Raw genomic sequence first — 26,151 nt, forward strand, 5'->3', positions numbered from 1 at the left:
CTCCTGTCTCTATGCCCTTGCACTTGTGCTCTCCTCTCAAATTCCAGCTTATACTTTAGGCCTCCCTTCTAGCAGTATCTGTGCTGTGGTGTGTTTCTCAACACCCCTGCCCTCCATTTTTTTTTTGCATGGGCATGCACTGGGAATTGAACCCGGGCCTCTGGCATGGCAGATGAGAACTCTGCTTGCTGAGCCACCATGGCCCACCCTGCCCTCTAATTTTAAATGCTTCTTTCCCTGTTTCCATTGTCTTGTCCGTATACCTTCACTCTAGCAATTAACTCAGTGTGTTATAGTGTGTGTGTGTGTGTGTGTGTGTGGGGGGGGGGGTGTTTAAAAAATCCTTACCTGGTAGATCACAGGTGCCAGCCAGTCAGAAAGGATCTATGAGAGTGGAGCCCAGCTATAAACAGATGCGTGCCCACCTCTACCACCACCTGAATGGCAGTCCCGAGGCAGGACTGCTGTCTTTTTCCTTTGGTCCCCAGTACCAATTAAAGGGCTTGAAGCTTTCAGGTACTTCTTTAATGAAAGAAAGAGCCCACTCTGAAGCCTGTTCTATGAGCCAGCATTTTAGAAATGGTTTTGGCATTTTCTCTCTCTCTTTTTAAATAGGTATATAGCCCATTCGTGTAACTTCTTTCTCTTCCCTACAACGTTCGGGATTTTGGATTCAGAATTCTCTTTCCAGGCTTCTAGTGTTCAGTTTTTGAACCAGTATGGCTTCGACTATAACAAGGTATGGCAATGGAGGAGGGAAACATGACCATTTTAAATTTGTCTGGTCTAACTGGCTGGTGCCCCATTTTCTTTCCCCTGCCTTCCTTGTCCAAGTGAAACCCCAAAGCTCTCTTTACACTCTGCTGTCTGCCACAGAGGATACCTCTGGCTAGTCTCCTTGTTTTGTTCCTGGCTTTAGTTTCTCAAAACTGGAATCCCATATATGAATGAAGAACAAGAGAAGAAAATAAAGCACAATATCCTAACCAGGAACTGGAGAGTTCGCAGGTAAAGCCAATTTCTAGGCGGTGTGAGGTTTTTGTTGTCCTGCTTTTTGCATTTCCTGTCGGTAGGTTTCCAGGAGTGTGGCAATGTCACATCCCACACACGTGACTAAATGGCTTTCACCCCATGTTTGTGGGGCTGGTGATTCTATCCTGAGCTGGAGAGGAGAAGAGGCCTTCCCCTCTCATCTCCATCACTTTCACCTCCCATGAAAACCTCTCACTGCATTGAGTGAGTTTTTAGTGTTGAAAAATGAAGGCAGAAAAGAAATCTGGTTCTTAGTTTTGAGCTCAAGTAAAGAAACGGGAAGTCCATTCCAGTGTTGGAGGGAAAAAACGGCTCCATGGAACTTGCTGTGAAATAGTGCATGCTCTTTTAAGGGGGGTTTTGAAGGGTAAATCATGGGTGACTTTGACTAGGCCTGTCTTGTGCTGTGCTCCGACTTTGGAACCTGGGCCTTGCCTCAGATGCCTGGGCTCGGGTTTATTTAACTCTGCTGTGTGCGACCATCTGATTCCCGAGAGCGCAGTCTCTGGTCCCCAGTGCCAATCATGGTATTGAAACACTGCTGTGGTGTCAGAATAAGGAGAGACTAGAGGGAAAAAGCAGCTCTGGGTAGTAGAACAAGCAAGCAACCTGGGTTCTGGTCTGGGCACGGCTGAGTCATTGAAGTTATATGGGCTTTAGATTATTCTACCTTCATCATGAAGGGGGTTAAATTAGATAACTTTAACTCTGAAATGTTATGATTGATTATCTGGTCTAGTCCAGATAATTATCTTAGGTGTTATTGGAGTTTTTAAAATCCTACTTGGCAGTTCTCATAAAAAAATGTAACTTTCTAGAGAACGCATGGGAGGTTCAGTGGTAGACTTCCCGCCTGCCATGTAGGAAACCTGGGTTCCATTCCTGGCCCCTGCACTCAAAATAAATAAGTAAATAAATAAAAATAAGGTAACTTTTTATATGGAAAAACACAATTTGAATCTTTAACTTTCTCTAGTTTTCCAAGGTTGGAGCCAGGACTTCCTTATCTCAAAATAACGTTATGTTCTTATGTTTCTAACACAAGAGCCATTTTAACCAAAGTCCTTGTCTTTTCCTCATGTTACCAGATAGTGCTTTTATCACCTCTGAAAGCTGGGTAAGGAATGATAGTAATGCTTAGTGTTGGCCAAATCCCAATAACATTTCCTACATACCTCCTAATGAAGCAGAGATCAGACATATCCCTGTGAAACTGTGTGAGCATTCAGGCCAGATATTTGCCTTCCTGTTACGTAAAAAGACTTGGAAAACAGTGGTCTTTTGGGGGTCCATTTTCTTCATCAGATCACATTAAACTGGAGACCTCAGAAACCCCTCTCATTTAAAAATTGCCCTGTAGTTCCGACATGGTTTGGTGCAGCATTTCCACTGACACGTGCCCCATTTTCAGTTCTGTGGATAAAGACCAAATCAAGGTGGTGATTGATGAAGTGACACGGTGGCTGGACCTGGCGGAGGAGGGCGACTGGATGACTCTTGATGGCATCACAGGTGGGCATGAGGGCTGGTCTCCTCTCGACCTTGATGTGTTGGGACAGGGCACTTGGTAGAAACTTGCCCTCCCTCTCCCAGGGACCCCAGGCCCGAAAACCTGACAACTGAGTCTGATGCCAGTCAATTTTCAGTAGATAAGCAGCCCCTATCTCAGTAGATAAGGCAGCCCCTATCTCAGTAGATAAGGCAGTAGATAAGTTCAGCCCTGACTTGAACTCACAAGTTGAAGGCTTTCTCTGCCATCGAATTTTAAGGCTAAGGAGATAAAGTCCCACTCAGGACATCCTTTTCATCACAAGCCCAAGCACTCGATTTATTATTTTTCTTTCTTTTTTTAACGTGTTTTTTTAATTGTGAAATATGACATATATACAAAACAAACAAACAAACAATAAATTTCCAAGTACATTTTAACAGGTAGTAATAGAACACATTTTAAAGTTCGATATGGGTTACAGTTCCACGATTTTTCATTTTTTCTTCTAGCTGCTCCAAGACATGGGAAACCAAGAGAAGTATCAGCATAATGATTCAGCAGTTGTACTCATTTGTCAAATCCTATCTTCTCTGTTTTACTCCTCCTTCTCTTTAAATAACATATATACATAGAACAATGAATTTCAAAGCACATCGCAACGATTTGTTGTAGAACAGATTTCAGAGTTTGGTGTAGGTTACAATTCCTGCTGATTTTTTTCGATTTACTCTTATTTACTTTTGTTAACTCTCCCCTTCCCCACCCCAATGAAATGTGGAATCACAGAGAACATACCCTAGAGTATTAGTTCTTAAAACTTGGTCTCTAGATCCCTGGGGTCTCTGAGACCTTTTCTGGGGACGTACGAGGTCAGACTATTTTCAGGATATCACTTGCCATTATCATTACCAGTGACACAGCAGTGGCTTGGCCTACCGCTACCTTGGCACAAATCAAGGCAGTCGCGTCAGACTGTACCAGCAGTCAATGTTCTTCATTACTGCTTACGCTCAGTTAAAAAAATTTTTTTAATTACTTAAGAACCTCATTGGTAAACAAGTAATAATTATTTTATTAAATCTTACGTTACTTATCCTGAATATTTTGTGTGTCAAAATAATACATAAAACGTTGCTACTGCGTATCAGTATATGTCAGTACAATGGTTGTCTTGGGGAAAAGCGCTTCTCCAGCTTGTTGAGTTGAGAGCTGAACTAGCCACTTTTTTCCTTCCAAGAAACGTTTTTACTTTAAGTAACTGACTGATTATTTAGACTTGGGTATTTTTTTTATTATGAACAACAAGCAAACATACAAACATTCTTGACATGGTTACAATCAGTGGCTCACAATATCATTACATAGTTGTGTATTCACCACCATGATCATTTTTTTTGAACATTTGCACCTCTCCAGCAAAAGAAAGAAAAAAGAAAAATCTCATACATGCCATACCCCTTACCCCTCCCTCTCATTGATCACTAATATTTCAATGTATTCAATATATTTTAACCTTTGTTCCCCTATTGTTTATTTCTTATCCTTATTTTTTACTCATCTGTCCATACTGTAGATAAAAGGAGCATCAGACACAAGGTTTTCACTATCACACATAGACTTGGATGTTTTGTGGCCATTTCCTTGAATGAGAAGAACAGGCCTGTCATGTCAAGGAAAATAATGGTGGTACTATTTGCTCATAATAAAATTCAAACTTTCAATCAAAAACTGGAATTTTGGAAAACATGCATTTGCCACTAAAACTTGACAGTGGTTGTATTTACAAAAGTCTTTTGTTTGTATCATATAATGAGATGCATGACCATTTGGAAGATCTGCATAACTCAGCAAGCCAGTGTTTTCTAAATAACCAATGCGTGGTTTTATAAACTCATGGTGAAGATCCATTCAAAGTGCAAGAAAGACCAGTGGGTTGTCGTGAAATAGTGTGGGAAGTTCATTGGTAATGGTTTCAATTCCATATTGTGACTAATCTTTGAGGAACTACCACTTGTTGGAGTTTGGTGTAGCGTTTGAAGAAGATGTTCCCAAATCACGTGATAAGGCTCTCCCTTTCCACCTACATTATCTGTTTGAAGCTGGATTTTCTTCACATGCTTCAGCAATAACAATGTATCACAACAGATTGAATGCAGAAGCGAATATAAGATTCCAGCCAGACATTAAAGAGACTTGCAAATATGTCAAACAGTGCCACCTTAATCACTAAGTTTTTTTTTTTTTTTTTTTGGAAAGTGGTTATTTTTCATTTAAAAATATTGTTTAGGTTAATGTATAATGGGCTTGTTATTTTCAAAGAAAACCTCAAAATATGAGTTTGAACTTCTAATGTGGATCCCGTCAATAGTTCTAACCCACATGAACAAAACTCTTTGGGGTCCTTGCTAACTTAAGAGTGGCCCTAGACCTAGAACTTTGAGAATGCTGTCCTGGCTTACATTGTGCCCCTGTAAAGTTGCTCTCAGGCTTTAGGCAAACTTTAAAGCAGCCTTTCTGTTGGCTTCATCCATCTTTTAGATTCTTTTCCTCTTGGGCTTCTCCTCCAGAGAAAAGTTGAATTCTGTTGCAGATTCTTTGGGGGGTACTGTGTGAACATCGTGTTTCCTGCTGCAGGGTTCCAGGCCTTTGAAGTCCAGTTAGTGCTGAGGCAAGCCCTCCCCAACATCTGGACAGTGCTGGAAGATCAAGGAGTGAGTTCTTACTTGGAAGTGGGGAGTCCTTAGCAGCGACTTCTTTTCTCTCTTGTGGCTGCATCTGACCTGCCCTACCCCCTCCCCTATTCCACTTGCCTCCATCTCCTTCAATTATTTTGAGATGAAGAACAATTTCTCTTGACTTTATCAGTAACCAGGCTTCAGGGACCATGTCTTTACTTTCAGGTGATAGTGAAGAAAGTGAGTAAACAATATCACTGGTACCTTGAGAACACCTCAAGTGATAGGGAGAGCTGCTGGAAGGAGAAGATTCTTCTCTCTGCAAGAGGTTTTTCTGTCTTTTTCCAGATGCTGGCAAAAGCCCAGAAGGTAGGAAAAAAAGTATTTTCTTGACCGTTAACAGTTATTGTATTTCTGGCTGTAGATACTGATACCCAGATCCTTCAATGATAAAATAAGATTCCTTAAGTGATTCCTTTCACTGGTAGCTGGCTTTTTAGATCTGATCTTGCTTTCACCAAATCATGATAGATTAATTTGGGAAAAGACTGTCCTGTCACTATATCTTGTTCTTTTCAGGCACACAGGCATTTCAATCCTTTTTTTTTTTTTTGATATGCTGTGCATTGGGAGGGGGTCACCTTTCATTCTTTTCCATGTGACTATCCTGTTATTGCAGTACTTTTTTTTAAATTTTATTTTTTTAAATACAAAAACCCCACCAAATAAACACAAACATTCCTATTTTGATGATTCCATTATACATATATGATCAGTAATTCACAATATCATCACATGGTTGCATATTCATCATGATCATTTCTTGGAACAGTTGCATCTATTCAGAAAGAGAAATAAAACGAAAACAGAAAAAAAAATTGTACACACCATACCCCTTACCCCTCCCTTTCATTGATCACTAGCATCTGAAACTAAATTTATTTTAACATTTGTTCCCCTTATTATTTAATTTTATTCCATATGTTCTACTCATCTGTTGAGAAGGTAGATAAAAGGAGCGTAAGACACAAGGTTTTCATAATCACACAGTCACATTGTGAAAGCTATATCATTATACAGTCATCATCAAGAAACATGGCTACTGGAACACAGCTCTATGTTTTCAGGCAGTTCCCTCCAGTTGCTCCATTACATCTTCAATAACAAGGTGATATCTACTTAATGCATAAGAATAACCTCCAGGATAGCCTCTCGACTCTGTTTGGAATCTCTCAGCCATTGACACTTTGTCTCCTTTCACTCTTCCCCCTTTTGGTCGAGAAGGTTTTCTCAATCCCTTGATGCTGAGTCTCAGCTCATTCTAGGGTTTTTCTCAATCCCTTTATGCTGAGTCTCCACTCATTCCGGGATTTCTGTCCCATGTTGCCAGGAAGGTTCACACTCCTGGGAGTCATGTCCCACGTAGACAGGGGGAGGGTGGTGAGTTTGCTTGTTGTGTTGGCTGGAGAGAGAGGCCACATCTGAGCAACAAAAGAGGTTCTCTTGGGGGTGACTCTTAGGCCTAATTTTAAGTAGGCTTGACCTATCCTTTGTGGGGTTAAGTTTCATATGAACAAACCCCAAGATTGGGGGCTCAGCCTATAGCTTTGGTTGTCCCCACTGCTTGTGAGAATATCAAGAATTCTCACTTGGGGAAGTTGAATTTTCCCTCTTTCCCACCATTCCCCCAAGGGGATTTTGCAAATACTTTTTTATTCACTGTTCAAATCCTTCTGGGATTTATCAAGGCATCACTCTGGACAAACCAACAAAATCTCATGTCCTACTCAAGGTTCCATGTACTTATGTTGTTCAGCCAACTATCTACATAAGTTATATTAGGACATGCACTAGTCAAAATATAAATTTTGTACCAAATAAACATTTTTGCTTTAGTCTCACACATAAGTTGAAATTTTAAAACATTAACTACCATCCATTTTCAGCACTCTGCAGTAATGACATTCCTTTGTTCTTCCTCATGCAAAAACATTTTTAAAATTTGTATATTTAGTCACTATCATTATACACTCTAGGCATTTCTAGATTATATACCATCTCAATGTTTATCATCTATTTTTCTTTGTGATTTCACTTATGCCTCCAGCCCTCCTCCCTCTATCATTCTCACATTCAGCTTCATTCAGTGTCTTTTTTTTTTTTTTCACATGGGCAGGCACCAGGAATTGAACCTGGGTCCTCTGGCATGGCAGGCAAGCATTCTTGCCTGCTGAGCCACCGTGGCCCACCCTTCATTCAATGTTTTAACATAATTGTATTATAGTTAGGTAGTATTGTGCTGTCCATTTCTGAGTTTTTATATTCAATCCTGTTGCCCAATCTGTATCCCTTCAGCTCCAATTACCCAATATCTTACCGTATTTCTATCTCCTGATGGTCTCTGTCACCAACGAAATATTCCAAGTTTGTTCACTAATATCAGTTCATATCAGTGAGACCATACAGTATTTGTCCTTTTGTTTTTGGCAAATCTCACTCAGCATAATGTCCTTAAGGTCCATTCATGTTGTTACATACTTCATGACTTTATTCTGTCTTACAGCTGCATAATATTCCATTGTATGTATATGCCACAGTTTGTTTAGCCATCCATCTGTTGATGGATATTTTGGCTGTTTCCATCTCTTGGTAATTGTTAATAATGCTGCTATAAACATTGGTGTGTAACTGTCCATTTGTGTCCTTGCCCTCATGTCCTTTGAGTAGAGCCCGCATAAAGATGGGTCCTGTTTTTTAATCCATTCTGCCAGTCTATGTCTTTTGATTGGGGAGTTTAATCCATTAACATTCAGTGTTATTACTGCATGGGTAGTACTTTCTTCTACCATTTTGCCTTTTGGATTTTATATGTCATATCTAATTTTCCTTCTTTTTACCTTTACTCATAGTCTTCCTTTCTACACTGTTCTCCACACCTCTCTCTTCTGTCTTTTCATATCTGTCTCTAGTGTTCCCTTTAGTATTTCTTGCAGAGCTGGTCTCTTGGTCACAAATTCTCTCAGTGATTATTTGTCTGAAAATGTTTTAATTTCTCCCTCATTTTTGAAGGACAATTTTGCTGGATATAGAGTTCTTGGTTGGCAGTTTTTCTCTTTTAATAATTTAAATATATCATCCCACTGTCTTCTCACCTCCATGGTTTCTGCTGAGAAATCTATGGATATTCTTATTGGGCTTCCCTTTTGTGTGATGGATTGCTTTTCTCTTGCTGCTTTCAAGATCCTCCCTTTCTCTTTGACCTCTGACATTCTGATTAATAAATGTCTTGGAGTACATCTTTTTGGATCTGTTCTCTTTGGGGTACGCTGCACTCCTTGGATCTGTAATTTTAGGTCTTTCATAAGAGTTGGGAAATTTTCAGTGTTAATTTCCTTCATTAGTTTTTCTCCTCCTTTTCCCTTCTCTTCTCCTTCTGGGACACCCACAACACGTATATTCATGCGCTTCATATTGTCCTTCAATTCCCTGAGACTCTGCTCATATTTTTCCCTATAGTTGCTGTTTCTTGTTGGATTTCAGATGTTCCGTCCTCCAGTTCAGAAATCCTATGTTCTGTTTCTCGAAATCTACTATTGTAGGTTTCCATTGTTTTTTTATCTCTTCTACTGTGTCTTTCATTCCCATAAGTTCTGTGATTTGTTTTTTCAGACTTTCAATTTCTTCTTTTTGTTCATTCCTTGCCTTCTTTATATCCTCCCGCAATTCATTGATTTGGTTTTTGATGAGGTTTTCCATATCTGTTTGTATATTCTGAATTAATTGTTTCAGCTCCTGTAGCTCATTTGAATTGTTGGTTTGTTCCTTTGACTGGGCCATGTCTTCAGTTTTCCTAGTGTGATTTATTTTTTGCTGGTGTCTAGGCATTTAATTACCTTAATTAGTTTATTCTGGAGATTGCTTTCACTTCTTTTACCTAGGGTTTTCTTGCTGGATGAAATTGTTGTCTATCTGTTCTTTGACATTCTGTTCAGCTTTTTCTGGACCTCTAGCTTAGGTTTTGTTTAACAGAGAAGAGTTTTTCAGTTCTTGTTTTCTTGCCCTGCTTGTATGGTGCCTTTCCCCGCCTCCACACTTAGGAGGGTCTACTTAGGTATTATAGACCCCAGCTGGATTTTCCCAGACCAAACTGGCCTCTTATCAGGAGGAAAGAGTCATCTGCATCGGTTTTCCCTGAGGGTGAGACCCAGCAGGTTGAAAGACTTTCCTGTGAAGTCTCTGGTATTGCAGTACTTCTGATGAATGTTTTTTGTTTTGTTTTGGTTTATTTGTTATTTTTGTTGTTGTTGTTTTGGGTTTGCTGGGAACTGAACCTGGGTCTCCCACGTGGTAGGTGAAAACCCTACTACTGAACTACCCGTGCACTCCTAGTTTCAACACTTCTATCTGGGGAACTGCATATATCTGTTTACAATTTAGGCTCCCAGATCAGACCTGTCTAAGTGCCTTCTATTCTCTACTTCCTTTTCTTCCCCCTTTTTTCTTTCCTCTTAAAAAAAATATATTTTTTAGCATTTCAGCAGTTGGGCTGCCTCTCATGGGGGTGGAAGGAGGGGGTGGTTGGAATTATCGCTTGACTAGGATTGCAGTGGGTTCTAAAACTAAATCCTTTGCAAGAAACTGCTCTAAGTCTGTGGTGCCCATTTTTATTTTTTATAGTTTAAAATTCTATTTCTCTAATCTGTCGATTTACTCCAAGTAGCCCTTAGTGGGACATAATATGATGATGGATCTGCTGCATCTTCACGAGAAGTTCTTCAGACCTCTCCCAGGTAGGGGCACCTCTGCCATCCTCTGTCTTTTCATCCCACTCTGACAGCCTGCAAGAGGATTGGCTAGAATCGTTTTATTTATTGACCAGTTGATGACAAACTAGGGTGGCAAATTTTCCTTCCCATTTTTACCAGCAAATAAACTCACTGCTGACTCTTTCATTCTCTCTCCTCAGAGAGTTATGATCAGTTTAAGCTGAATATCCACAACCTATTTCCTATTCTCATTGACACCAAGAATGTGACAAAGGACATCTGGAAGGTAAATTAATGAGTTTGCTTTGGGTTAAGGAATGCTTTGTTTGTCCCACTGATGTATAGCCCTGTTGCTTTCTCTCTCTCTTTTTTTTGATTGACAAACCAAAACAACATACAAACACTAACATTCTTAACATACAAACATTCCATACATGGTGTACAATCAGTGGCTCACAATATCATCACATAGTAGTATGTTCATCACCATAATAATTTTTTTTAGAACATTTGCCTCACTCCAGAAAAGGAAATAAAAAGAAAAAAGAAAAACTCATACATACCATACCCCTTGTGCTGGTTTGAAAGGATGTATGTACCCTAGAAAAGCCTAGGGTAAATTTTAATCCTAATCCTATTTTGTAAAGGCAGCTGTTTCTTCTAATCCCTATTCAGTATTGTATGTTTGAAACTGTAATTGGATCATCTCCCTGGGATGTGATTTAATTAAGAGTGGTTGTTAAACTGGATTAGGTGGAGGCGTGTCTCCACCCATTTGGGTGAGTTGATTAGTTTACTGGAATCCTATAAAAAAGAACAACAAGAGAGAAAGCCAAAAAATTCTGAGAAAGCATAGTGAGGCAGCCATGAGAAGCAGAGTCCACCAGCCAGCAACGTTTGGAGATGAAGATGGAAAATGCCTCTGGGGAGCTTCACGAAACAGGAAGCCAGGAAGAGAAAGCTAGCAGATGACACCGTGTTCGCCACATGCCCTTCTAGATCAGAGAGAAGCCCTGACTGTGTTTGCCATGTGCCTTCACTTGAGAGAGAAACCCTGAACTTCATTGGCCTTCTTGAACCAAGGTATCTTTCCCTGGATGCCTTAGATTGGACATTTCTTTAGACTTGTTTTAATTGGGACATTTTCTCAGCCTTAGAACTGTAAATTCCCCTTTACAGTTAATTTCCCCTTTTTAAAAGCCATTCCATTTCTGGTATATTGCATTCCGGCAGCCAGCAAACTAGAACACCCCTTACCCTACCCTCTCATTGATTGCTAGTATTTCCGTCTACCCAATATATTTTAACCTTTGTTTCCCCTGTTTTTTTCCTATACATCTTACCACTCCCTTTCATTGATCACTAGTATTTCAATCTATTTCAATTTGTTTTGACAATTATTCCCGCAATTATTTATTTATTTTAAATTTTTTATTAATTAAAAAAAATTACAAGAAACAAACATTCCCAACACATACACTTAGCAATTCACAATATCATCACATAGTTGCATACTCATCATCATGATCATTTCCCAGAACATTAGCATCCATTCAGAAAAAGAAATAAAAAGACAACAGAAAAATATAACAAACAGAAAAAAAAAATTTTACAGGCCATAGCCCTTACTGATCACTTTCATTGATCACTAGCATTTCAAACTAAATTTCAAATTTTAACATTTGTTTCCCCTATTATTTATTTTTATTCCATATGTTCTACTCATCTGTTGACAAGGTAGATAAAAGGAGCATCAGACACAAGGTTTTCACAATCACACAGTCACATTGTGAAAGCTATATCATTATACAATCATCATCAAGAAACATGGCTACTGGAACACACCTCTACATTTTCAGGCAGTTCCCTCCAGCCTCTTCATTACATCTTGGATAACAAGGTGATATCTACTTAATGCGTAAGAATAACCTCCAGGATAACCTCTCGACTCTGTTTGGAATCTCTCAGCCATTGACACTTTGTCTCATTTCACTCTTCCCCCTTTTGGTCGAGAAGGTTTTCTCAATTCCTTGATGCTGGGTCTCAGCTCATTCTAGAGTTTTTCTCAATCCCTTGATGCTGAATCTCAGCTCATTCTGGATTTCTGTCCCACGCTACCAGGAAGATCCACACCCCTGGTAGTCATGTCCCACGTAGACGGGGAGGATGGTGAGTCTGCTTGCTGTGTTGGCTGGAGAGAGAGGCCACATCTGAGCAACAAAAGAGGTTCTCTTGGGGGTGACTCTTAGGCTTAATTTTAAGTAGGCTTGGCCTATCTCCTGTGGGGTTAAGTTTCATATGAACAAACCCAAGACTGGGGACTGAGCCTATAGCTTTGGTTGTCCCTACTGCTTGTGAGAATATCAAGAATTCTCACTTGGGAAAGTTGAGTTTTCCCCCATTTTCACCATTCCCCAAAGGGGACTTAGCAAATACTTTTCCACTCACTGATCAAATCACTCTGGGATTCGTCAGGGCATCACCTGGACAAACCAACAAAATCTCATGTCCTATACAAAGTTCCATGTACTTAAGGTGTTCAATCAACTATCTACATAACTTATATTAGGAGATGCACTAGTCAAAGTATAGATTTGTACCAAATAAATATTTTTTGCTTTAGTCTCACACATTAGTTGAAATTTTAAAATATTAAGTACCATCTATTTTCAGCACACTGCAGTAATGACATTCTTTTGTTCTTCCTCATGCAAAAACATTTCTTAAATTTGTACATTTATTCACTATCATTATACACTCTAGGCATTCCTAGATTACACCATCTCAATCGTTATCGTCTATCTTTCTTTGTGAATTCATTTGTGCCCCAGCCCTCCTCCCTCTATCATTCTCATATGCAGCTTCATTCAGTGTTTTAACATAATTGTATTACAGTTAGATAATATTGTGCTGTCCATTTCTGAGTTTTTATATTCAGTCCTGTTGCACAATCTGTATCCCTTCAGCTCCAGTTACCCAATATCTTACCCTATTTCTATCTCCTGATATTCTCTGTTACCAAGGAAATATTCCAAGTTTATTCACTAATATCAGTTCATATCAGTGAGACCATACAGTATTTATCCTTTTGTTTCTGGCTAATCACACTCAGCATAATGTCCTTAAGGTCCATTCATGTTGTTACATACTTCATGACTTTATTCTGTCTTACAGCTGCATAATATTCCATTGTATGTAAATGTCACAGTTTGTTTAGCCAACTGTCTGTTGATGGACATTTTGGCTGTTTCCATCTCTTGGTAATTGTTAATAATGGTGCTATAAACATTGGTGTGTAAATGTCCATTTGTGTCCTTGGCCTCGTGTCCTTTGAGTAGAGACAGCATATAGATGGGTCCTGTTTTTTAATCCATTCTGCCAGACTATGTCTTTTGATTGGAGAGTTTAATCCATTAACATTCAGTGTTATTACTGCATGGGTAGTACTTTCTTCTACTATTTTGTCTTCTGGATTTTATATGTCATATCTAATTTTCCTTCTTTTTACCTTTACTCTTAGTCTTCCTTTCTACACTGTTCTCCACACCTCTCTCTTCTGTCTTTTCATATCTGTCTCTAGTGTTCCCTTTAGTATTTCTTGCAGAGCTGGTCTCTTGGTCACAAATTCTCCCAGTGATTTTTTGTCTGAAAATGTTTTAATTTATCCCTCATTTTTGAGGGACAATTTTGCTGGATATAGAGTTCTTGGTTGGCAGTTTTTCTCTTTTAATAATTTAAGTATATCATCCCACTGTCTTCTCACCTCCATGGTTTCTGCTGAGAAATCTATGGATATTCTTATTGGGCTTCCCTTGTATGTGATGGATTGCTTTTCTCTTGCTGCTTTCAAGATCTTCTCTTTCTCTTTGACCTCTGACATTCTGATTATTAAATGTCTTGGAGTATGTCTATTTGGATCTATTCTTTTTGGGGTACGCTGCACTTCTTGGATCTGTAATTTTAGGTCTTTCATAAGAGTTGGGAAATTTTCAGTGATAATTTCCTTCATTAGTTTTTCTCCTCCTTTTCCCTTCTCTTCTCCTTCTGGGACACCCACAACACGTATATTCATGCGCTTCATATTATTTTTCAATTCCCTGAGTCCCTGCTCATATTTTTCCATTTTTTTCCCCTATAGTTTCTGTTTCTTGTCAGATTTCAGATGTTCCATCCTCCAGTTCAGAAATCCCATGTTCTGTTTCTCGAAATCTACTATTGTAGGTTTCCATTGTTTTTTTCATCTCTTCTACTGTGTCTTTCATTCCCATAAGTTCTGTGATTTGTTTTTTCAGACTTTCAGTTTCTTCTTTTTGTTCTTTCCTTGCCTTCTTTATATCCTCCCGCAATTCATTGATTTAGTTTTGATGAGGTTTTCCATGTCTGTTTGTACAATCTGAATTAATTGTTTCAGCTCCTGTAGCTCATTTTTATTGTTGGTTTGTTCCTTTGACAGGGCCATATCTTCAATTTTCCTAGTGTGATTTGTTATTTTTTCCTGGTGTCTAGGCATTTAATTACCTTAATTAGTTTATTCTGGAAGTTGCTTTCACTTCTTTTATCTAGGGTTTTCTTGCTGGATGAATTTGTTGTCTATCTGTTCTTTGACATTCCATTCAGCTTTATCTGGACCTTTAGCTTAGTTTTGTTTAACAGAAGAGAATTTTTCAGTTCTTGTTTTCTTGTTTCTTGCTGTGCTTGTGTGGTGCCTTTTCCCCCCACACACTTAGGAGGGTCTACTTAGATATTATAGACCCCAGCCAGATTTTCCCAGACCAAACTGGCCTCTTATCAGGAGAAATCACCTGCATCGGTTTTCCCTGAGGGTGAGACCCAGCAGGTTGAAAGACTTTCCTGTGATGTCTCTGGACTCTGTTTTTCTTATCCTGCCCAGTATGTGGTGCTTGTCTGACTGCAGGTCCCACCAGCATAAGAGGATGTGGTACCTTTAACTTTGGCAGACTCTCCCTGCTGGGGGCGTGGTGGAGACAGAGGAGAGGTTGTAGGCTGGTTTTAATGGCTTCAAATTACCAAGCCCTGGTGTCTGAATTCCTTGATGGAGGGATTCTACCTGGGTGGGGCTTCACCCCACCCCTGGGGAAGGTACAAGCTGCAGATAAGCCCCCAAAAGAGTTCACTTCTGCCTATGCCTGGGGCAGTTGCAGCCTGAAAAGTCCTGCTGCTGTATCCAGAGGCAGTCAAGCCATTGTAGATACACAGCCACAAAAACCTCTGTTTCCTTCTTTTTGTCCCCCCCTTTTTCTGTCAGTCCTGCCGCCTTGGCGCCAGGGCATAAATGAGCAACCTCCGCTTTGATCAGGTTCACCTAAGCTGGGGCCCTATTTTTAGTAGTCAGAATTTGTTAATTAGTTCCACAGTTGGCGTTTGATTGTGCCCAGTTCCTGCTGCTGGTAAAGTCCTTTCCTTTCCCCTCTGGGAAGTGGCCTGTGGGGGAGGGGTGCTGGCCGCTGCAGCTTTGGGAACTCACGGTTCACGGGGGGTGCTCACAACCAGTCCAGCTGGTCCAGACTGGGTTACACTGTGTGTCTGGTCACTATCGTGGCTCCGGGAGCTGTTCCGAACTGTTTCTAGTTATTTAGTAGTTGTTCTGGAGGACGAACTAAAATGTGCACGTTGTTAAGCCGCCATCTTGACCTGGAAGTCAGTACTATCCGGAATGGCTTTTAAAAAGGGGAATTTAATAAGTTGCTAGTTTATAGTTCTAAGGCCCAGAAAATGTCTCAATTAAAACAAGTCTATAGAAATGTCCAATCTAAGGCATCCAGGGAAAGATACCTTGGTTCAAGAAGGCCGATGAAGTTCTGGGTTTCTCTCTCAAGTGAGAAAGCACATGGAGAACACAGTCGCGGTTTCTCTCTCAGCTGGAAGGGCACATGGCAAGCAAGGCGTCATCTCCTAGCTTTTCTCTCCTGGCTTCTGGTTTCATGAAGCTCCTGGGGTGGCGTTTTCCTTCTTCATCTCCAAAGCACTGGCTAGTGGACTCTCTGCTTCATGGTGCCGCACCATTCTCTGCTCTCTCCAAATCTCCGTATTATTTATTTTTAATCCTTTTGTTTTTACTCATCTGGCCATACTGTAGATAAAAGGAGCATCAGACATAAGGTTTTCACAATCACATAGTCACATTGCGTAAGCGATATTATACATTCATCTTCAAGAAACATGGCTATAGGAACACAGATCTACAGTTTCAGGCACTTCCAGCTTTCTCCCTTGAGGTTTTGTTCTTTTGCTTTTGTTTTTGTACTTTAAACCCTTTTCTCATATTTTAAAACTTGTACCTGCTTCCTTTTGTCATTTGGCACCTCTGGTTCATCATATTAGCTTGCATATAACTGTTTTCCTTCCTGTGTTCAAGTTTCCATGTTTTGACTTTCTTGTGTCTATTTCATGTGCTTATTTAATCAGACCATGAAACAATTTATTTTAGAAGTTGGTTCATACCTAGTAAATATTTGCAAAATGTTTAAAGAGCATTGGGTGTGGGCCCACTTGAAAAATCATAAACATCTTTCCCAGGCCTTCAGGTGATAGATTCTCAACCCTGACAGCCCATTTGAATCACTTGGGAAGTGGAATACTGATGCCTGGGTCCCATGTACAGCTTCTCATCTGATTGACAGTGGAGTCGAGGCATTGGCATTTTTGTAACGCTCCCAGGTGATGTGATGTAAGCAGGCTTGTGCACCACATGTGGAGACCAGAAAGACCCAACTGATTTAAATCCTGCTTAGAAATTGAGGAACAGAGAAAGGGAAATCAGACCAATGTTTTAAAGCCTTAAGCTGATCGTGTAGGTAATTATTCAAGAGGGGAACTATAAAGACAGGAATGGGTAACATTTTTGCCCACAGAGGTGCTTATTGTTTGCAGTCTGTATTTTTAGCTACAGTAGTATTCTGATGCCTGCCAGTCTCCATGTAAACTGAGTCCTAGGGATGAGATGTGAAGAATCTTGGGACTGATTGATAGAAATGATGTGTTATACTTTCTCCAGAATGCGTGACAGGCTCTTAGGATGCAACCTGGCCTTGCACCAAGGCTGTCTCGTCCTTATAATGCCTGGTGTCTTAAATGTGGGTTTGTGGCCTCATTTTTGTATCTTGAATTCTGATGTTTATAGAATCTCTTCAATACCTGTGGTATAAAGATGGTATGAATTAGATTTGTGTTTTCCTAGCCTGCATGATTGGGGCCCTTACAAGAAACCCAAGGGAATTTGGTAATCCGATATCCTAATTAATAGAATGTTTGAAGAGAGAGGAAGTTGTAGAAGTTAGCGTTTCCCAGGTCATTTTAATGACCACTTGGTAATACGTGTAGCCCATGATAAAGAAAAGCACAAATATTTTATTCTCCCTGGTTTGTTTTGCATAATTACAGGAACTGAATTTCCCAAGGGTTTCAAATCTTTCAGAAGTTTATGATGTCCTAAACAGGTAAGGAAGGCACTTTTCTGGCGCTGCATCTCGAGGGGCCGTCTCAGCTGGGGGAGGGCTTGCGCCCCAGGACATGTGGCAATGTCTGGAGACACTTCTGGTTATTGCTCCTGGGGGTGGGGCGCTCCTGGCATCTCGTGGGTGAGATCAAGGATGCTGCGAAACATCCCATAATGCACAGGACAGTGCCCACAGGAAAGAATCCTCCAGCCCAGGAAGTCAGTAGTGCCAGCCTTAAGTAATCCTGTCCTAGAGGTAAAGTACCTACAACTATTTAATTATGTAGGGTTTTGTGTTGAGAAAAAAATTTTTCTTTTGCTCTGTGTTGACTGGAGGGATGGGCTCCAAGGAAACATTTTTTTCTTTTTCCTTTTGTTCCCTGAAGTTTCCCACAGGCTGACATCAGTGTGAGAGGTACAGTAGATACACATAAAGCACAAGTGGTGAATGTTCCCAGCCTTTCTGTAAGAAAAGGGTTCCTATCTTTTGCATGGCCCTGCCCATTCTGGGAGTGAATGCTGGTGGAGAATGTGTTTCCAGAGGCGTGCTGGAGTGGACCGGGCACTGCTGGGCAGCTCTTTCCTCCCCAGCTGTGGGCGCCTACCAGCTGCAGAGGGGGTTCCGGGTGGCGGCTGGAGGTGACCTCTTTGGAAAGAAAGGTGCTGCAGATCCCTGTGATTACACTCGTCTGACCGCACGCATGGACACATGGATGCTGCTGGAGACTGGCGGTCGGCAGCCCCGGCTGGCCTCTCGCTGCTCTGCAGCCATTTGGTTTCTAACAGCAGGTGTGAACAGGGCAGTTGGGAGCAGGTGTGTCTCCTCGAGCTTATGCTTCCTCTTGTCCCTTCTCAGAAGGCCCCGATGCTTCTCATTTCCAGGAAGAAAATACAAGGCCCAAAGCAGGAATCTCTCAACTCCCTGCCCTCCCCTTCCAAAACAGTCATGCGGTTATGGTGGTTTTTATGATCACCTCTCCTGTGGGTCAGCAGATAGAAAGTGAGGGCACAGAGAGCCCAGGTCTCGGCTCAGGTATCTGGATAGAAGGTGTCAGCATTCAGCAAGGAAGCCTCCCCTTCATCTGTTTGCCAACAGAATCTTCTAGGACCTCTATGTGCTTAACCTCTCTGCACCCTAATTTTCTCATCTGCAAAATGGGCCTAATAATTGTACCCACACCATAGGCTGCCTGCTCGGATTAAGAGAACTGTCAATGATCGCAGTAGCTAACCTTTCACAAACACATAGAAAGCACCTTCACAGGAATTAACTCATTTGACCCTCGCAGCTGCCTTGGGAGCAATTTCCCCACCTTACAGAGGGGGTCCTGAGGCACAGAGGATCAAGCAGTTTCCCCAGGCTTACTCACAGACCCGGAGAAGGGCAGGGCTGGGACGAAAGCCCAGACAGTCTCGATTCAGAGCCTATGTGCTAAAAAATTCTCTCTTCCTCTCCTCAGCGTCATGTCTGGTGCCAAGAGGCCTCAGCACACGTGGTTCCAGGTGCTGGAGTGGGCTGGAGGGACGGGGAGAGGGTGAGAGCCGAGGTGAAGGTGCCCGTGGGACACGAAAGGTGGCGCAGCCGGAAGACAGCTTGTCAACTAAGCGCCGTGGGGCTGGCGGCACACAGCTGCGGACGGGGCGCAGCCGAAGCTGTGGGAGCGGACAGGGTTTCGGGAGTATGGTGATGGGTAAGAGGAGAGGCTCTCAGACAAGAAAATAAGAACCATCAGGGGAGTGGGATGAGCAGCAGGCTGAGAGCATGGAGTGCCACCAGAAACGAGCATTAACACTTGCCGCACTACAGGTGTGTCATCCCTCCAGCTAAGGTGACAGGTCAGCTCCCGCCGGGTGACCTTATTGAGAGTGATTTCAGAGAGGGGGGAAGACAGCCTGCAGTGGGCTGAGGTGAGTTAGTGACCTCTGGAGAGGCTTGCTGCAAAGCGAAGAACTAATACAGTGGCAGCTAGAGTAGAAAGAAGAGTCAAAAAGAGAAATGCTTTAAGTTAGGAGAGCACACTGGGATGCCGTGAGAGGAGAGAGGCTGAGCCCCCCGGGAAAGGGCCTGGCACGCAGGGAGGCAGAGCCGGGAGAGAGCTTTGCCAGGTCTGTGAGTAAGCCTGGGGAAACTGCTTAATCCTCTGTGCCTCAGGACCCCCTCTGTAAGGTGGGGAAATCGCTCCCAAGGCAGCTGCGAGGGTCAAATGAGTTAATTCCTGTGAAGGTGCTTTCTATGTGTTTGTGAAAGGTTAGCTACTGCGATCATTGACAGTTCTCTTAATCCGAGCAGGCAGCCTATGGTGTGGGTACAATTATTAGGCCCATTTTGCAGATGAGAAAATTAGGGTGCAGAGAGGTTAAGCACATAGAGGTGCTAGAAGATTCTGTTGGCAAACAGATGAAGGGGAGGCTTCCTTGCTGAATGCTGACACCTTCTATCCAGATACCTGAGCCGAGACCTGGGCTCTCTGTCCCCTCACTTCCTACACTGCTTTCCGGCCTGCGCCTTCCTTACCATCCCCAGTATCGTTGTCTTGATTCAGGCTTTTATTTTTCATCCCAGCCACTGTGTGACCGCAGCAGCCCCTTCATTGGTACCCCAGCCTTGTGGCTCGCCCTCTTTCATTTCTCGCAGTACCACTTGCGTGATCTTTCTGAAACGTGAATTTGACTGCGCCTTTTTTCTGCTTATAATCCCTCAGTGGTTCCAGAAGGCTCCGCATAGCGCACAGGGCCCTTCACTGCCCTGCTCCTGCCCGTCACACAGTGGGCCCCACCTCCCGGGGGCACCTGATCAGGCCCTGCTCTCTTCTCCTTGCTGTCTCTGCACCACCCCCGTTTTCTCCAACCCGACACATTACTGTAGTTTAAAACCCTCCTTTCGTACCACCTACTTTAGGAAGCCTTTGTTACCGAACGCCCGAAGTTGCGTTTATAAGATGCAGTTGTAATTGTCTCTGTATTTGTTACTTGAACCCTAGCCAGCAGTTTTATCTTTCCATCTGGGTGCCCGGCTTGTGTCAAACGTTGGCACGCCCCAGGTGATCTAGGTGGCGTCTCCTGGGCCAGGCTCGCAGTCGCCGTCCTGGTGTTCTGGGTACAGAGCCCCTGTCTGCTCGTGCCTCGGGCCATGTTTTGTTTTTGTTTTCAAGGAGTCTCAGTACCGAGGACACATTTTGATGTTTATTAATGTAAGGGACTGGGGTGGGGGCTGAGGGGACAAGAGAGGATGATCTTCAGGAAATTTTTCTTTGCCCAATTTTTGTTGCCTACCAGTGACTTGAATCCCACCAAGAACTCTGGGCCAGTGATTGTTCACGCAAGCAAATGTGAGAAATACGGTATGTTCCCCTTAGGTCAAGCTCTTTTCACACGTGGTGGACAATTGAGGTGCCAGAGCTACACTCTTCCCTGTGCACAAGTCTCAGTGTCCGGCAGGCGTGCAGGAGGGGCCGCTGGCGTCTTCCTCACGCTTCCCCTGGGGCCCCCGCCGCGTCGCCTCCCTCCCGCGGACCGGGCTGTCCTGGGAAGGAGTAGGGACCCCGCGGAACTGTTTCCTCTCTCATGTGGCCTCTAGTCTGTCAGGAAGTTCTTAGTTCCTCTTTCTCCTGTGGGTGCTTTCTCCACTTGGGAGAGCCTGGGGAAGGTCCCGGGGGCTGGGGCGGGCTGGGGGCAGAGGGGGATGTGCACAGCGTGTGCAGGAGCAGAAACTGCGCTGCTCACAGCAGGCACGGCCGCCGCGCGGGTGGGGACGGACACTTCCTTTCCCGGGTGCTGGGTCTGACCACTGCTCGATGCTTTCTCTTACACTTACGGGAAAATGTTTCAGTTGAGACAAAGTGTCCCCATGAAGCAGCTTATGATGCCTTCCTTTGTGGCTCAGGTAAGAATTGCTATGCTTTTAAAAGAAGACTTAAAAAAGAAAAAACTGTGTCAGATATATAATATGAAAATTGCATTTTATCCATTTTTAACTGGACAGTTTGGTGGCATTAGTTATTTTGTCGACATTGTGCTACCATCACCACCTTCCATTTTTAAAACTTTCAGAAGGCTTATGTTTTTGTTTATGATAAACCCCTGCCATCCCCAAGTTCTCCATTTATTTCAAGTTGGTTTGTACATAATGGAAGTAAAATAGTTGCTCACATGTTTTGATAAGATGATCAAAACAGGACTCGAGGTCTGTTAAATTTCTAGCTTTTTTTCCCCAGTTCTTTTGAAAGCGGCTCACTTGCTCCTAGAGAGAATACACAGGTAAGTGTCTCTTCCTTTTCCTCCTGTTACTTAATCGTGTGTCAAGATTTATTGGGCCCTTGCTGTGAGCCAGGAACTCTCCAGTACAGCAGGAGGAGAAAGTAGAATGGACTTGGGGGTGCGGCGCTGGCGGGCAGTGGGGAGTGGGTGGGCGGCCTCCGCCCCTGCAGCTCTGCTCGCCACCTCCAGCCCTGGGAGGAGGAGACCCAGGCAGGGCAGGAGGTGCTGGTCGTCGTTCCTGCCTTAGTACTTCTCGTACCGCTGCTGGTCGTCTGTAAAGCCCTGCTGCATTGTCTGCTCATAAATAAAGACAAACTGGGAAGAGAAAGCATTCAGATCAACAGGTGACACCAGTGGACGTTCACACGGGCTGGGGAAAAGGGCAGTGACTTGGCACAAGGCATACTGGAGAGAGGTTCTTAAGAACCCAATTTGGAATCTCAGTGCATTTTCCCATAGCAGCAGCCTTGGCGTCTGCAGCGCTCGGCGTGTTAGAAATCACGTGTTTCGTGCCCTCCCTGCTGAGCTCATTTGTTAAGTAGGGTTCGGGGGTCCAGCTCCAGGACTTTCTCACAATCATAATGTGTTCTTCGGGGAGAACCGTTCTATGAGTGAAACGGCTGACTTGAAAGCATATTTTTGTATTGTAATCTGTTAAGTTCTTTCCTGTCTAACTGTGTCCATTTTAGTAGTGGATAGTATAAGCACACATGTCGTGTGATACACTGAAGTCATGCTTTTAAGTGAGAGCCTGCGCTGTCCCCCCTTTCCTGAGGTCAGAGGTGCCCAAGCTGGGCAGGCGGGGGCCAGCAGCAGCTGGCGCCTTCGGTGCCCACCCTGTGGATTTTCCTGCCTTTCCTTATCTCTTAATCCGCATGACCTAAGAAAACCTGTTGGGTGTAGAGGCATTCCGTAGCCTTCCCAGGTCTGCCTGGCTCCAGTACCCATGCTTTGCATGGGGCCCGTACTTGTGTGAGTGGGGGTGTCCGGAAAGAGGGGGGCTGTTGGCCGGGAAGCCATGGTGTGGGGGGGCCCAGGGCGGCGGGTCAGGGATGACACGGGGCCCCCTGAACTTATTCTGACTCATTCTCTGAGCCTGCGCTAGTGTTGTTAGTAGAAGGGTCCTCACCAAGCTCCACCAGCAGGTGGGGACCGCCTGGAAGCTCTGCTTTCCCTTGGGGTCCCTGACATTGGTCAGTGATTGGCATAAGTGCCAAGACAGTAGGGGGTGGAAGGAAGAGGTGTCTGGGCAGCGTCCTTTCCTGGCCTGTTGTGGGACCTCTGCTGTGGCCAGGGCATGGCGAGTCCGCGCCCATGAGCCTGAGCGCCCTGGGTTTTCTCTGCGCGCAGCGACGGGTGCCCAGCGGAGCCCTCCTTCTCTCAGTACCTGGACGTGCTGTCTCCTTACATCAACCAAGTGAATCTTATCCGTGCCGGGGTCCCCAAAATTGTGAGTAGATCCCATGTAGAGGCTTACAGTGGGGCGCTGCTTGGCGTCCTCTCGGATGCGTTAGAAGGGGTCTGAAAATAACCAAAGTAAGAGTCGAAGAGGATATTTACACTCCCACTAAGCTTGTTCTTTTTCCTTGTCTTTTTCTACCGAAACCTAACATGGACTCATTCACTCCTCCCTCTCCTCCCAACCCAGATAGAACCTTTCTAGTTTGTCCTTTAGAATTTTCAAATTGGATGAGACGCCAGTCAGAACTGTAGGAAAGCTTGTCTGGTCATTCTCTGTGTTTTCTAGAATTTCTCTGGTCCGGACTACCCCAGCGTCCGGCCCCCCATCCTCATCGTCAGAGTCGAGAGATGGCCCGGGGTCAGCGAACAGCAGGTCTACCGCGAGTTTCAGAACCTCTGCAAATTTGATGTCCGGCGACTCACACAAAACCAGTTCCTGCTCCTGACCAATAAGTTTAAGGAGTAGGTGCCTTGGTTCCAGGTTGGCCCTCCCCTCTGGTTGTCAGCCCCCACCCCCGGCTCGCGGCCTCTCTCCCCGTGATGCTTAACTGGAACAGTAGAAGGAATAATGCTGACCTGGGACAACCTCTCTCGACAGTGTTCGGAACGTCTTGAAGGAGTACAGGGGTCACCAGAGCCTCCAGGTCTCCCTGTACCGCTACTGGAGGCACTCGCCGGACGTCACCTGCCTGCTGCAGTGAGTGGCCTGGGCCGAGGAGCCGCTGTGCCCCTTGTTGCCCCCGCTGGCCAGAGCCAGGCCTGGTCACTGCTGGTGTCCTCGGCAGGCAGGCCTGGAGCCTGGCTTGGGTCAGCAGCGTCCCCTTAGACATGCCCTCCTGGGGCCACACACTGGTGTCTTGGGATTGGCCAGTGAGTGACCCCGGCTGCCGTCACGGGGCTCACCCTCTAGCGGGGCTGACCGACAGTAAGCCTGATAAACAAGTGAGCTGTCCCCTGTGTTGAGGGGTAAAGGTCTGTGAAAGAGTAAAGCAGGGTGTGAAGGGGGGCAGAGGGGAGCTTCAATTCAAAGGTATCACGGGGTGGCCAAAGTAAGGGGGAACAGCCTACCAGGAGTGGGGAGCAGCCAGGCACTGGCCCCCAAATGTGACATGCTGGTGCGGAGGCTGCAGGGCCTGGACTGGACGTGCACGCAGAGCAGCTGGGGGTGAGGGTGGGAAGTGTGGAGCTGGGGAGGCCCATGGGCATGGGCTGTGGGGTTCACTCGAGAGAGATTGGGGGGCTAGTGGAAGATTTTTTAAGCAGAGTAGTTGCACAACCTAATTTACATTTTACAAGGATTACACTGGCTTCTATGTTGGGAACAGACTGCAAGGAGGCAGAGGCCAGAAGAGGGAGAGCAGTTAGGAGCCAGGGTGGTCACATAGGTAGCGCCTAGGCGGGGGCTTGGAGTGCCGGGAGCAGCACGTGCGAGAAGCAGAGCCGTGGCCGCTTGGCCACGGGCCGAGTTAGAATCTGAGGTTCCTAGAAGGATGGCGCTGCCCTCGATGAGCTTTCTGGGGGCCTTAGCTTGCTGGGTAGGAGCCGCATGTATGGAAAATATCAGTGTTGAGGCGTGATACCTGCGCCCAGGCATCCCTTTTCCCTTCTGTCAACCTTGTGTGGAAATGGTCTGTGTCCCAAAACTGTCCCGACTCTGAGAGGCCCAAGTTGGGGGTAGGCCCTGGATGAGCCGGAAGGAAGCAGTGTTGGGGTGCACCGGAGTGGGGGACCGCAGGGCCCTGCTTGTCCTAGCCCGGCCTGCCCCGTCCTCGTGCGCTGACCCCTCCCCTCTGTCCTGCAGAGTCTGCGGTGTGATTACCACGTGGGCGTTCGTGGCCCTCCTCCTCGGCAGACCTGGCCCCTGAGGGCCCCAGAGATCCCGCTCAGCGCCTTTTGGGGTGCTCGGCCACCTTCTGATGTGAAATCCTGTAAACATTTTCAGCAATAAAGAAAGCCTTGGGTATGGAATCTTTGTGGCCAAAACGTGTCTTTCTGAAACTTGGGAAGAAGTCAGCCCTTCTGGAGGGTGCAGCTGACTTTCCAGAGTGTTTTATGAGCAGGTGCAGCGACAGGAGCCAGATGCCTGTGCCATCAAGGGCCACCACATCTCCAGGAGGAAAATTGGTGGCCCGTAGGCTGCTGGGGATTTAGGCCTCAGGGGTGGTCTTTCTAAGTTCAGTTTAAAAGAAAGAAAGTGAGGTTTGAGAGAGAGAATATCCGTGTGCATTGATGATGTTCTTGGTGGGCTTAAACCATAAAATCAAAAGAAATACCAAATAAAGCGTTGGTATTCGCTCCAGAAGCAGTAAAAGGGCCCACCCCGCAGCGGCAAGCCGGGAGAGTCAGGGTGTGATCCAGTTACTTCTGTCTCCTCCACAAGGTCCCACACTTCTCGGACCTTTTCCAGTAATTCTGCTCAGGCCCCTGAGCCCAGGGAGCTATTGCTCAGCTTTGAGCCTGGCTTCAGGACTCAGCAAACTACCCTCAAGTGCTGTCTTGATGTTTCTTTCCTCCATGAAACCAGAAGCACTGCGGGGGGGCCCCTCCCCACCGAGCGCTTTTGAGCTGCTCTTCCTAAGTGGGGCAGCGCAGCCCCAGTGGGCATCACCGGCAGTGTTTGTTTTGTTTTCATTGACCATGACTTTTATAAGCTGGGGAGCCCCTCCCTTTCTTTTGTGGGGTTGGGGCTCCGCTTGCTTTCAGGTAGCCCCTGAATTAAGTAAACGCCCCTGAGAGGTGGAGGCAGCCTTCGCAGATGAGTGTGTTGCAGGATCCTGTAGACTGCCCAGGAGGGGACGGAGCGCTGTAATGCTTCTGTAGTGCTAGGGACGGGAGACACCCCGCTGTTCTGGTAAGACATCACGCGGTTAAGTCTTACCTGTTGGGGTAACAATAGGGGAGCGTGGAGTTCCTACGCCCTACCTTCCACAGGCATCTGAGGTGCGGGGCGCTCGCCCCTGGCCGTGAGCTGGCCGTGGTTAACCCATCCCGGCGCCCTGGCTGCCCACAGCA

At 44.7% G+C, this 26,151-nt stretch overlaps 1 protein-coding gene across 5 annotated transcripts in view; it reads left to right on the forward strand.

The window, feature by feature from the left end:
- PNLDC1 (PARN like ribonuclease domain containing exonuclease 1) overlaps nt 1-25,107 on the forward strand; it is a 29,224-nt gene extending 4,117 nt beyond the window's left edge. Inside the window, exons 5-19 of one of the 5 annotated variants that reach the window (XM_077120766.1) lie at nt 616-739; nt 920-1,008; nt 2,444-2,544; nt 5,159-5,235; nt 5,404-5,568; nt 9,920-9,989; nt 10,166-10,251; nt 17,367-17,422; nt 20,698-20,762; nt 21,251-21,304; nt 21,636-21,678; nt 23,029-23,128; nt 23,426-23,601; nt 23,738-23,836; nt 24,941-25,107. In XM_077120766.1, the coding sequence (XP_076976881.1) occupies nt 616-739; nt 920-1,008; nt 2,444-2,544; nt 5,159-5,235; nt 5,404-5,568; nt 9,920-9,989; nt 10,166-10,251; nt 17,367-17,422; nt 20,698-20,762; nt 21,251-21,304; nt 21,636-21,678; nt 23,029-23,128; nt 23,426-23,601; nt 23,738-23,836; nt 24,941-25,004 (1,369 nt within the window). In that variant the 3' untranslated portion in view covers nt 25,005-25,107. Of the gene's footprint in view, nt 1-615; nt 740-919; nt 1,009-2,443; nt 2,545-5,158; nt 5,236-5,403; nt 5,569-9,919; nt 9,990-10,165; nt 10,252-17,366; nt 17,423-20,697; nt 20,763-21,250; nt 21,305-21,635; nt 21,679-23,028; nt 23,129-23,425; nt 23,602-23,737; nt 23,837-24,940 lie in introns of those variants that run through there. The other 4 variants (XM_077120767.1, XM_077120768.1, XM_077120769.1 and 1 more) reach the window with 4 other exon arrangements.
- Nucleotides 25,108-26,151: the final 1,044 nt, after the last annotated feature.

Source organism: Tamandua tetradactyla, chromosome 11 (genome assembly GCF_023851605.1).
Source record: "Tamandua tetradactyla isolate mTamTet1 chromosome 11, mTamTet1.pri, whole genome shotgun sequence".
NCBI lineage: Eukaryota > Metazoa > Chordata > Mammalia > Pilosa > Myrmecophagidae > Tamandua > Tamandua tetradactyla.